Source organism: Mugil cephalus, chromosome 17, assembly GCF_022458985.1.
Source record: "Mugil cephalus isolate CIBA_MC_2020 chromosome 17, CIBA_Mcephalus_1.1, whole genome shotgun sequence".
Lineage (NCBI taxonomy): Eukaryota > Metazoa > Chordata > Actinopteri > Mugiliformes > Mugilidae > Mugil > Mugil cephalus.
In genome coordinates this window covers 16,298,437-16,311,755 of record NC_061786.1, presented here as the reverse complement: position 1 = coordinate 16,311,755, position 13,319 = coordinate 16,298,437, and the positions used below count along the sequence as shown (strand labels likewise).

Here is a 13,319-nt window from a genome sequence, read left to right as displayed (position 1 = left end):
CTACCTCAACTTTGGCAGCAGGCGTGATCCTCCACAGCCCCCGAGGCCAGATTACAGCGAGAGTGAGATTTTAAGGGCCTACAGAGCTCAGAAGGAGCTGGATTTTGAGGACCCGTACCAACACTTGGACAAGGAGCACAAGAATGGCGGTTTCAGCCCGTGCAACGCAACAGTGAGCCTTCCCTCTTTCCCTGCTTTTGGCTCGGTGCTGCCAAACGGTGTGGAGGTATGGCGTGTTTTTACAGTTTAGTCTGTCACGTACAAAACACCTTATGTCACCACGTAAATGTGCCCTTTCATGATAAGGGCCGAATCTGTCGTGTGCTGGAAGATTCAATCAAAACATTGAGGCAATGTTTGAACTGTTTACTGAAGGTGTTTTGTTTGCATGTGTTGTGTTCAGGTGAAAGTCGTATCTCCAAAACACAGACTAATTAAAGTGGACTCCCAGGAGTTTGGTCGCTGTAAAGTTCCCCTGAGTCCGGTGACAGTTCAAGAAGAACCTGTAAGTATCGGTGATGTGGTCTTCTTTATTTTTGATGTTTCCCATCCATATTGCAAGTAAATATTTTGTTAGGTCCTGATGAGAAGCGACATGAGTTCTTGCGTTAACATCCGTCCGGGGGAAGCTGATCACAAGCGACAAGCTTAACCCTTATGCCCTCCTCTGGCATTTTTTTTTTTTTTCAACTTTTTCATTTTGTGATCATTTTGGCTGTGTCGCAGCCTGTGGCTTGAATCTCTGCAGGAACTCTTCTCTGTAGCCAAATCTTTTGAAATCCAGTGTCTTTTACTCTCACATGTCATTTGTGCTCTCGTGATGCATTTTGCCCCCTCTGGACACCTTTTGTGCCAAAAATGTACATGCATAAAGAAACTGACGTAAAATCCTCATACTTCAATATTTTTTTACTTTTTGTTTTTCATGAATCACTTAAACAACTTCAGACCAGTCTGAAAATACCAAGGTTTAAAAGTTGTTTTTTTTTTTCTTTTTTTTTTTTACAAAAAAAAAGACAAAAACTGAATTATTTTCCATAAAATAAACAGTAGATGGATGGGACTTTGGTTGTAATTAGAGTATTGGATATGTCAAAGATTAGCAATAAAATTGAGTTGATTGCAGTAGCATTTTACTAAAGAACATCCTCCTTTGAGGGATGTTTTTCATGAGTCTTGCATGAAATTATTTTATTTCTACCACCTCTTATGGTGAAATAACTTTTAAATCAACATCCGATTCATCACTGTGAACATTTATTGTGCAAGCTGCAACAACACTGAAAACAACAACAACAGAGAACACAACAGAACATTATGACCTGGAAACAAAGGCTGTGTGTGATAGCCAGAGGGAGTATCTGACACTGCATAAAAATACAAATTCAAAGGGTTAAAATACTGAAAATGATTGAAGTTTTGAGCAGGTCTGAAGTTGTTTAAGTGATTTATGGAAAAAGAAAAGCTGAAAAAAATACTGAAGTATGAGGATTTTATGGCAGTTTCTTTATGGGTGTACTTTTTGCCACAAAGCTGCGCAGTGGGTAGTAAATTTGAGGAGGGCATAAGGGTTAAATAACTGCTTAATCTTTTTTGAGTTCTCTGCCCATATTTGGAGGTGGTCTGGGTCGCATTTGTCCACATTTCTTTGCGTCAAGAGTTACAGTAATTACCTCCTTCTCAACAGAGGTGCTTGTGCGTCAGCATTCAGTGTGAAGAAACATGCTGCTATAAAAAGTAATTAACTGAAAGGGAAGAAAATACCGATAACTGAGGTCTGTTCATTAGTAAAGAGAGACCGTCATTGTTGCTCTTAAATAACCGAGTAAGTAAATGGTAGCAAGAATTAGCAAATTAAATTATTTATGAGTACACAAATGTGGAAGCTCTGGAGTCTAGACCGTGGTGACGGTGGTGCAGATAGGCTGACAAAAATAAGGAGGAGGAAGGATGCACGACAGACGCTCTGAAAGGCAGAGCGACAGAATTGCAATCAATTTAAAGAACGGCTACAAGGCCCAGACAATGTAGGCAAAAAGATCATTAGATACGAGTGGCGAAGTTGAAATTGAACGCGTTATCCCTTTTGTTCCTGCCAAGGTGGTTCCCTCTGCACCAGCAGCATCAGACGCCGACACGGACTACTCTGATCCGTTTGATGCACGTCCAGACCCAAGAGCCAGACCGAACTGGGAGCCCAAATCTGCACCTACAGACTGCTGCAGCTACATGGAGCCATTTGAGGCCCAGAGGATTATTTCAGGTTTTTATAAGATCTCTATCTCTGAAAAATCAGCAAGGCTGTCAATAAAAGCTGTTTAGAGGGGATCAAACCGTCAGCATCAGTTACTGACCCCGTTTATGATTATATTTGCTATTGAAATCAAGTATGTCCAGAAATATAGAGAGGGTAATTGTGTGTCTATCAGTGGACAGTGTGTCAGCATGAGATGCAGAAAACTGGCTGCGGTGGGTCAGTGTGACATGTGCAACCACTCTATGTCATAATGTGCCACCTTGTTTCAGTAAGAAGCTGGCTTTCATTTTCACAGAAAGCATGAGTCAGCGTTGCCCAACCAGTACATTTTGGCTGACCAGTGTGAGTCATTACATGAGATTTTGAGGTCAATGTGTTAAAACTGCACTGGTATTTTTCCATTCATCTTGGAGCCAAGTAACCCCGAATTTGTTTTTGTTTCTTCTGGCAACAAAATAATAGTTATTCTCATTCCAACAGAGTAGTACAGACAGAGTGGATTGTTAAAAATAGGTTTATAAGGTTTAGGTTTATAAACAGACTGAACTGTGGGAGTGCGTTGTTCAAGGTTTAAACTAATGTAGTTTGTGTCCATATATTTTATTTTTATAGGTTAAATACAAAACAGACGAGGAATTAAAATGCTTGTAATACTGTATAGTGCAAATAGTGCTTCAGATTTATATTTTCTGGCTACATGTTTGATCTGAATAGTCATTCAGTCAGCTTTACTATCAATTTCTTCACAAGTACCAGACATACAAAGGAACTGAAAAAAAAAAGAAAACGTTAATTAACTAAAGTGCACAGCAGATGAAGACATTTACTAGTATTAAAAGAGCAATAAAATAAAGAGTTCACAGGGTATATGTTGACTGGGGATGGCTTCCAACTGGTTCAGTTCATCGACATCATTAGCCTTGACGCTTATCGATCCCCCTTTTTTCATAACGAGTCTTTACATCCCAGTCCAGACGGTGGCGGTAATGCACCTAAAAGTTGTTAGCCAAACCCTTCACGTGGCTCCACTTCACCAGAAGGGACTGTGACAGTACGTGCAATTTATGCAGCACCATTATTTCAAGCAAGGGCGCCAACGCCACCAACATGATGAAGCATTTGTTGACGACACGCGGCATTAAATATTGAGAGAGCCATGTGTTCGTCAATCTCCGGTCAACGAGTGCGGTTATCGCTCAGACTCAGCAGAGCAGTGCTGGTGAAGATCCAGTGGACAGTTTCCTATTTGTTTACTTACGCAAGCTCTTATCTCTTGTTTAGAAACCGCTGTTGGTGACACGAAACCAAAAATGCCTTGATAAAGAATTGGATCGATAAGCGGACTCGATAAAATGGCGTCGGCATCAATAACATCTTATCAATGCCCATTTCTAATGCAGACAGAGCAGCAAAACATGTTTTCTGTATGAGGTAGCGTTTGAAAACATGCAAAAGACGGTCAGTAATAGCCACACAAGTTTAGTTAAAAATACAGTCCAACTGTAGATCAGAGGGTTCGGAGTCCAGAGTGTTAGGGGGAGAGAGTTCAGCTCATCCACGGCTTGGTGGATGGAGCTGTTTGTGAGTCTAGTGGAGCGGGAACAGAGGCTCTGACACCTTCTCCCAGAGGGCAGGAGGCAGAACAGACTGTGTGTGGGGTGGTGGGGGGGTGGCTTTCATCTCAGCACCTTGTTTACGTGTTTATTCTGCGTTAATTTTGCAGAACTGCAGCACAGCATGATGACTAACCGATCAGGGAGTGGCGACGGCGGCCAGTTGTACGATAACCCGTACGAGGAGAGGTCTCGCCTTCACCATCGGGCTGCGCCGCCGACGCAACAGCCAGCCCAGAAGTTCGAGGGCGGCCTGATAGACAGCAGGGAGAGCCGGCTGCCTCAGGACGACGAGAGGCCCGCAGATGAGTACGACCAGCCGTGGGAGTGGAAGAAGGACAACATCTCCAAAGCTCTGGCGGGTAAATAGGACTTCCTGGTGGTTCAGTTCGGTAGCAGATTTTGTCTTCTCAAACTCGACATTTAAAAGACCTCTTCTCTTTTTCTGGATGCAGTTCAGTTTGAAGGAGCTGAAAGGGAACGCTCACGAGCTCAGACAGAACAGACCAGGCTCACCAAGCCCAGCACAGCGTCTACCACATCGGAGTCAACTACGCTACGTCTTGTTGGTGACACTCCTCCTCTCCTGGGAGAAAGAGTGGACCCGTCTCTGCCTCTGGAGAAGCAAGTGTAAGTGGACGTCTGCAATGTTAAGTGATAATGCCAGTGTTCCAAGTGGGGGTTCCCATCCCAGTGAAGCAGGGATTGTTGGGAAATCAGTTGAAGAAAAATTATATAAAAATCACTAAAGTAAACAACAAGTTGCCAAAATAGGCGACAACAGTCCAGTTGGATTGACTTACAGTGCAGTAATAAGTGGCATTTTTTAGACATCATTGAAACGCATGGGGCATTTTGTGTAGTATTAGCATTCATTTTTGTTTGCTACTACAAAATCTTTCTTTTCCCCGTCGTGTTTCCCCCCGGCCACCTGCAGATGGTACCACGGAGCCCTGAGCCGCTCTGAGGCAGAGGCTCTACTGACTCTCTGTAAGGAGAGCTCCTATCTGGTGAGGAATAGCCAGACCTGCCGGAACGACTACTCGCTCTCCCTCAGGTAGACGCTCCTGCTCTTTTCCTCTGTGCCGTTTCACCTCCATACCGGTTGTATTGAGTCAGTGCTTGTTGAAACCTGCCACTCTGTCTGTCTTTCACAATAAGCTATACGAGATAAAGAAAAATCCAATTCCTCCTTCATTTGACTAAGGTTGCAAACCGTTGAAACCTCAAGGCAACTTTTAATTGGTCACCATTGTCTGTTGCCAGCCAGTGGTATGACACATGCTGCCGACTCCTTCCCCCACCTTCACCTTTGGTTTTGCCAGTGTGTTACCAGCCTCTGTGCTGAAGATGATGAAAGCAGCCGTTTTGAAAGAGATCCTCAACATGCTGGAGATTGCTCCCAGCCAGTCATCTTAAGTAATCGGCGTAGAAACACATTCATCCATTCACCCGTGCACAATGTTAATAAAGTCCCTGTAAGATCCTGAGAATTACACTCAGCTGTTTTACTGTAAAATAAGATATATTTTTCATTCGGAGCAAACACCTGCTTAATTGTTAAATGAAACCTGTAGCAGTGAACAAGATGTATTATAAATTGTGCACAGCTCCATTCAGATAATGCTTTGTTTTATCAAAACCAAGTTCATGCTTTCAAAGTCCTATATGTTGGCGATGGCAGCTGAGTCTGGAACAAGTTTTAGAAGTCTAAAGGAAAAAAATTAAATAAGTTAGATTTCAATTTTGAATCATGATATGATCTTAATAATTTTCCAGAGTGTCTGAATGTGCCTTGTGTGCTGTGCCATGCAGTTCAAAGCTAGCAATGGTCTAATTGAAGGCTTTCACTGAACAAATGAAGCGTAGAATTAGATGCATTTATCCAATATTTACAATATTATCAAAAATATACTCAACTCAACACTTTCTGAGGTTTGTGACGTGGTTCAATGTGGTCACAAAGTGGTGGACATGGTCAGCAACAACACTCACGTAGGCTGTGGCATTTAAACCATGCTCAGTTTGTACAAAGGGGCCCAAAGTGTGCCAAGGAAATATCCTCCACACCATTACACCACCACCACCAGCCTGAACCGCTGATACAAGGCAGGATGGATCCATGCTCTCATGTACAGGTGGGATTATTGTATACAGCAAAAAATGCTCTACAATTAAAATCTGATTCACCACGTGGCTCTGATTGCTTCCAGAAAGATATTCATCTCAGATGAGGATGAATACGTCTTTATTCATTATTAATTTTTTATTAGATTCTTTTGTTCTGTAATTCTTTCCCACGTCAACAAAGGCCACTCACCCAGTCTGTTTCTCTCTCTCTCTTTCTGTCAGGAGCTGCAAAGGCTTCATGCACATGAAGTTCACCCAGTTTGAAGACGGCCGCTTCGTGCTCGGGGAGAACAGCCCGCCCTTCTCCACCATCCCTGAGGTCATCCACTACTACACCACACACAAGCTGCCGATCAGAGGGGCCGAGCACATGTCCCTGCTGTACCCCGTCATAGTGCAGACCCTCTGACACTGACAAAATACGTGTTTCTACTGGTGCTACTGAACACAATATATACTCGGTATTTACCCATTTTTCCTCCATGTTTTGTCACTGCCATTCTACCTACTAAGTGAGTGGACTGTTTGATGCCATATTTTCCTTTGCTGTTTTACCATAATCCCAGTAACTACACTGGCAACTTAACAAGAGTTAGAGCTCAGTGCCTCATGAACGTACGCCTGTGAAATGGTATCGTCACTGAAGTCCATGTATTTTTAAATGCCGCGCACTCCTGAAAATCAGCAAATATAATTGACAATGAAATGGGCAGCTGAGTAGTTTTAGGTCAAAGGGGAGAAGAAAAATTCTCGAGATGGTAGGATTTTTTATAAAACTGCATGAGGATTTGTTTCTGTTGCCCCGGTAGATTTGTTTTAGGTCCAGACAGCAGTTTATTTTAATCTTTTAATCGAAAAAAACAAAACGAGCAAACAAAGCTATGGAGGTTGGGTGATCTAAAATCAGCGTAGACGGTGTATGTGCAGTCGAACATGTGCTGCAATTAAACAGTACCGTTATTGTTATTCTTTAGATACTATTCAAACCAAACACTATCTGAGGCCTGTGAATGTTATGTGACGCTGTAGTCGTCTCGGTTCATCGTGTTAATGTGTGAACAACGCAAGGCCACGCAGCCGTGACATGTTAGCTTCACACAATAACAGACTCCTGCAATAACTAGTTTAGAGGATAATAACTGCAGTATTATACCAAGAGCTTGTGGCTTTGTGGTTATTATTAAAGAAGCTTTGGTAGATTATTTACTTGTGCTGTTTTATAAGATTGTAAATGTCTGTTGGAAATAAAGTTGTGTTTTCAAACCATCTGTGCATGGTATTTCTTTTAATTGATGACACATATTAGGCCACAAAACCGAGATAAGTTAAATTAAATTATGCAAATAAATTGGCTTCACATATATTTGTTGTGTTTTGCGGTTGATGAGACGTTAAATGCTTTGGTGTCATCCAGCTCAAATTTGTATTGAATGAGTAACGTCTCCCACTTCTACAAAAATATGTGGTCTGTTGTGAATCACCTTATTGTATAAGAGATATTTTTTAACTGCCTTCTTTTAGTGAACTCGAATTTGAGTGGAATTGGAGAGATAAAATTGCAGCAAGTGTATATCTTCAAGTTTATTGAAGCTGTTCTATATTTCATGCCACAGTGGCCCTTCTTATTATCTCTCCATGTCTGTCTTTTATTGTTTCTACATAACGCCCTCCAACTGTTCCTACCATTATATAAATAAACATTGTTCAACTGAGAAGGACAGTTCACTCTGACCCCAAATCTCTGTACTCGGATTACAATACCAACACAGGAAATTAGACTTTTAGTTCAGTGTCTGTGGCTGTTGGTCATCTCTCCCTGTAGATTTGATCTCTTTAACTATTGTTGGTAAGTAAGAAATGTTTGTGAACAGCAGCAGGTGAAACTCACCCTGCACAGGATGAATGAGGAGGATCTTTGGTGTCATCTGATACCATAGCAACCAGCAACAGTCGGTGTCACCACAGGGAGTTTATAACGGCTGGACAGGTAAAAACCATTGACTGTTTATATAAAACTTCAGTTAGAGAGTACGCGGAGAGTATGCACGTGACGTCACAGCCAGCGAAGTCACCGTGGTTACGGCCACTGAGTGGCAAAAAGTGACAGTTGAACATGGAGGTTAGCAGCATTAGTGTGGATCATAGGCCTTGATGGACCGTCTAAATTGTAAAACTAATTTTAAAAAAAGGTCAATAGCTGTAATGCGATTGACTGTACCAACATTTTTGATTTGAAAAGCAGTCGGAGATTTTAGCGTTAGCATCTTTTATTAAGCTACATTTATCATGATGAAATTACCTAAATCTAACTTAAACTAAATGAAACTGAGGTTAGTCCACTTTTCCAAATCCATACTAGTTATTTTGGATCTTTGTCGAGTCCAATTGTCCCTAATTTGATCTGATAATCCACATTTTTCCTGGTCTGGCTGTATTTACGAATACATTTCATTCTGTGCTTTTGCCACTCGGAGGGCGTGGCCGCGGGGGGGCGGTGGCGTCAATGCATACGCTGTATTATAATTATCTATTCTGTTCGAACCAAAATGCGGACAACCTTTTTTATTTTATTTTTTGGAGTTGTGTAATGCATTTCACGATGTGGAACAGATGAGAGTGACTAATGTAACGCACAGACAGAGCACTAGCAAGAAGAACTGTCACTGTCTCTGAATCCTTCTAAAAGAAGAATCCCTTGTTTGTGCGTTATTCTAATAACAGATCATTTTAGCTGCAATCTAACAATGTGTCTGCTTACTAGCTTGTTTCCATGGCGACTCGGATGCAGCAGCTCGCCCACCCCAAACCCAACCGACTTAGATATCCAGATCGGTAGGCCATCAGCCCACCTTGTCTCCACCTCGGTGTCCCCTACACCACCTCTCCTTCTCAGCGGACCTCTTTTCTGTCTTCCAGTCGGTCTGTTTACTGGCTGGATGAGCTGCCACCAGAGAGGAGAGCATCCACCACTGAGATCGGTGCACCGGTCTTTTCCTGTTTACAAACCTCTTCTCTGCTGTTCTTTTGTTTGTTTTATTTGTTTGTTTTGTTTCCAACAGAGTTAACGCCTCGCTGGTCGAACCTGTGCAGAGGCAAAAAGTTCTACACTCAAGTCACGTAAATATTTTTTGTACTTACACGGTGCTGTTGTCAGACACCCTTAAACTTTTACACAATCTCAAATATCATCATGAAATATTTGTGGAAAAATATTTTTGGGGTTTCAAAAAGTGTGGCTGCATTGTATTTATTTTGTTGTTTTCAAGAAAAACTAACAAAACTAAATTCTTGACCGTTTCAATATGTCAGTTCTCAGCATTGTCGGTATCAAAGTCAACAAACCTGTGTTCAAACCTGAACAAAAAATAAATAAGCCATCACATCATCAAATTAATATTTAGCTCTCCAGCAGTAGAGCTCTAATCCTGGCCGGCATGTTCCCCACGAGCCTTCCACGCTGTTGAGCGGTAAACTTGTCCCATTCTTCTTGAATTACTACTTTCAATTCTTCTAAATTCTTTGGTTTGCGATTTGAAGCAGACCTTTTCATAATCCACCACAGATTTTCAATGGGGCTCATGTAATTGGAAATTAGAGGAAACTCCACTCACTAAATGTGTCCTTTTTAAATTCCTGACCACCATTAGCGCTATGGAGCAGTGTTTTCATGAGGAAGACTCTGCTTTGTTTGTTCAATGGTCTCCAGTTTTTTTTTTTTTTTTTAAAGTGAACATATGTTTTAATGAGTTAGATACGTTTTCGTACTCACCCCTCCCCCCTCCTCCACGTCTCAGAGTCTCTCCCATATGGGAGGTGAGTGAATGGGCTCTCAGGGCTGTTGCATCGGAACGGTTGTGTTGCCTGGCTCAACCTCGGGGGACTGCAGCTGGCTGGAAAACGGAACGCCCACTGCTGGTGCCTGTGAGTAACACAAAGCATTTCCTGATAAACTGTTGGATGTGTGGTGTGTCACCATGTCTGGTATTTTCATAGCCTGAACTTAACATGCAGTTGTTTTTTACAACTTTGGTTGGTATTTTGTCACCATCTGTTGTTGCCTTTTAGACTCATTTCGAAAGTTTTTTACAGTTTTACATTTTGCTTTCGGATGTCTATGTTATCTCCTAAACTGTATGCACTACACTACCAGTCAAAAGTTTTAGAACAGCACGCAGTCTCCTCTGGTGTAGTTGGTCAGGGCTTCATCCCACAGCAAAATAATGGCCCAAAACTTTAGTCCAAGCCATACCAGAACTACCTCAGGATAAAAACATGCTTGAAAACATGGAGTGGACCATGGTCCAGTCTCTAGACTTTAACCTCATGGAGCTGGTTTGTGATTAATTGGACAGAAGAGTGAAAGCAAAGCACCCTACAAGTGCCACACATTTCTGGGAACTTCTGCAACAAAGTTGGGAAGAACACTCTGAAAAATATTTGATTTTAGAAAGAAAGAATGTCACAAGTGTGTTTGCGTGTTAAATCAGCCAAAGATGGTTACTTTGATAAGTCAAAGGTTTAGAATATATTTTGGGTTATATATTGATTTTTTTCTTAACTTCAGTTGTTTATTTGGTCTACGCTTTCATTTCAGAGTAAAATGAGACATTAAACTGCATGTATTTCAATAAAAAAAAGAAAGAAATGTTGGAGTTCTAAAACTTTTGACCCGTAGTGTATATGGGAGTCCTATGAGGTCTTAACGATATTGACATAAAGGGTTAGGTTTAGCCGATCAGGCATAACATTATGATCGTAATATTGTGTAGGTCTCCCTTGTGCCTCCTAAACAGTTGTGACTCATCAGAGAATGGACATGGGCCTTCTGAGTCCTGTGGTGTCAGGATGTTATTAGTGGAGGCGCCTCCATGGTGCATTCCACAGATACTTGATCAGTTTGGGGTTTAGTGAATTCGGAGGCCAGCTCAACACCTTGTGCTGTTGTTTATGTTTTTTCAGTTGTTCCTAAGCTGGTTTCTCATTTAGGGTACTGTGGTGCATAGACACCGTAACCTACACACTTAGCCTACAGTAGGGCTGGGTGTATCAGTCTAAATATCGGTAGGATCGATACGAGCGTTCTGAGATCGATACTTTTGTTACAGTTTCTCTTCAATACGTCCAGTAAATAACTCCTCACAGAGTTCACATGATCCCAGCTTCTCTCCAAGTCTGTGCACTGCAGGAGCTTCTCTGTAGTAAAAGTTTGACACTCAAGTCCTAGCATCACATCAGCATCGCACAGCTGGTACTGATGCCATTGTTGAAATGTGTTGGTACTCGGGACAGAAGACAACTACACGCAACTGCAGCCTCACTGTTACAACTGACTACTGTTACTGGCTTTAGTTTCCACTGTTGTTGTGTTGTTTACATTGTTATATTTATATTTTTGTTCCATTGTACACTTTTTCTTATGCACTAATGACTTTTTTTCTAGATTAAAAGTCTGGGGTTAAAAGTTACCCCCAGGAGATCTTGAATATCTGTCCTGCCTCTCTGACATTGTGCCTTTTTGTGTTTAATACAATCTTATGACCTCCACTGTGACTGCAGTTGGGCAGAGCGACGCAGACGGCGATCGCCACTTCGCGGATTTGCCAGCTCGCCCAGCCGAAGAGAAGACTTCTAGAAGGACCCGGCCACAAACCTAAACCTGCACCCCCCGCCCACTCGCCCTCCAAAGCGACTGCACACATAGAGCTGCTGGCCAGTGAGTCTTCATTTACCGTCGTTTCGTGTTCCAAACATATTGTTTACTTGTTTAATTGTTCGTCTCACCAGCACCAAAGCACGACCATCCCAAGTTCGAAGGGGAGCGCTCTGTGTGCTGGCCTGTTTCCAGATCAGCAAGAAACCACGTAGCCAGCGAGAGACTTCTTGATCTGTCCAGTCCCAAAGAGAGGAAGGCTCTCTTTGAGGGATATGACCCATACGTCGTAAGCCGGACGGCCCGCTCGGCCAGACCCTCCCCTCGAATACAACAGCTCTGTCGACCACTGCCTCGCAAATGTAGCTCAAAATAGGAAAAAGGACACCACACATTTGGAGAGTCGTTGAGATATTTTCCGTTTGAAAGAGCTTTTATTTGCTGTGCTATATAAAAATACTCCTGGGTAAAACAGTACACTTCTCTTGCTCATTTAGTTCTTAATTAAGGCATCAGACATCATGTGACCAGGATATAGCTTGTGCTATGTTAAAATATGGCATTCCTGAGTGTTTTTTCCACTTTAGCGATGCCCTGTCATTTGTTCAAACTACGTTGAATCACAGTGTTAGTCACTTAGTAGACGGTCTGTGCACCTCTGAGTATAGTACAGTCAGTATCAGGATATATTCCCTTCGACTACTGTTCCCACAACCCTTTGGAAAAATCACCTGGGTCATTCTCATAGACACTTGACTCGAAAGTAAACGGTTACCTGCCACGTGAAGATCTTGAGACTGTAATCCATGCTTTTATTGACACACTACCGTAACTCACTGTGTTTTTGGACTAAACCACTCATTCTTGCACCGTCTGCAGCTAGTGCAAAAGGCAGCTGCCTGTCTACCCACTGGCAAATGTAAGCATGACCACATATCACCTATCCTAGCTTTGCTACACTGGCTCCTGGTTGTTTTTGCAATACATTTTTATTATTTGTTTTAAAAGCTCTTAACGGCCCAACATTCCCAGTACTTGACTGAGCTCCTCTGTATCCACGCCCCTGACAGATATCTGAGATGTTCTATTCAGCTTCTACTGATAACCCTCAAAACGAAAACAAAGTTGACTGAGCCCCTAGGCTTTGGAACAAACTGCCGTGGCACATCCGCTCTGCAGGATCAGTTGAGGTTTTTAAACCCTGCCTTAAGGCAAACCCTTCTCCCTGACTTTTAATCGAGTTCCAAGTAATGATGTGAGGATGATGTTGATACTTCTAATACCAGGACTTCTCAAGTCAAAATATCGATACTTTCGATGCTTCAGTCATTCAAGGTAATGCAGGAACACAGTGGAAAGTAACTGAAATATTAAGTTGTGGCAACACAACAAACCTTGTGAATCATCTCAGGTTAAACCACAACACAGAATACGAGGCATTTATGATGAGAAGACAAGGAGAGCACAGTGTCAGATGCAAATTTTCATAGTCATTTTTATAGTTGTGCTTAATAGTTAAAAAAATATATATATATTTTATTGTCCTCTGTTTTTTCTGTTGTTGTATTAGCTCGGCTATATAGTAAATGAGGCCACTACCTCAGTATACTTCCGAGTTTAAAATAAATAAATAAATTACTGATTTATTTGTATTCTTTACGAATGCTAT

At 41.9% G+C, this 13,319-nt stretch overlaps 2 protein-coding genes across 3 annotated transcripts; both read left to right on the top strand.

The window, feature by feature from the left end:
- Window position 1: 1 nt before the first annotated feature.
- Window positions 2–7,266, top strand: LOC125023812 (SH2 domain-containing adapter protein F-like; the record flags this gene model as incomplete). The annotated part of the gene is made up of 7 exons (XM_047611324.1): window positions 2–226; window positions 404–505; window positions 2,101–2,263; window positions 3,981–4,232; window positions 4,326–4,500; window positions 4,808–4,927; window positions 6,223–7,266. Coding segments are annotated over 7 exons (1,224 nt in total), but the record flags the coding sequence as incomplete, so codon positions are not given.
- Window positions 7,267–7,860: 594 nt separating this feature from the next.
- Window positions 7,861–12,127, top strand: theg (theg spermatid protein). 2 transcript variants are annotated; one of them, XM_047611665.1, is made up of 6 exons: window positions 7,861–7,987; window positions 8,762–8,832; window positions 8,917–8,978; window positions 9,060–9,117; window positions 9,795–9,921; window positions 11,557–12,127. In XM_047611665.1, the coding sequence occupies exons 2-6, from the start codon at window positions 8,771–8,773 to the stop codon at window positions 11,863–11,865; spliced, it is 618 nt and encodes a 205-aa protein (XP_047467621.1). In that variant the 5' UTR covers window positions 7,861–7,987; window positions 8,762–8,770; the 3' UTR covers window positions 11,866–12,127. The 2 variants fall into 2 exon arrangements, with proteins under 2 accessions (XP_047467621.1, XP_047467620.1); XM_047611664.1 differs by having other exon boundaries at window positions 8,917–9,117.
- Window positions 12,128–13,319: the final 1,192 nt, after the last annotated feature.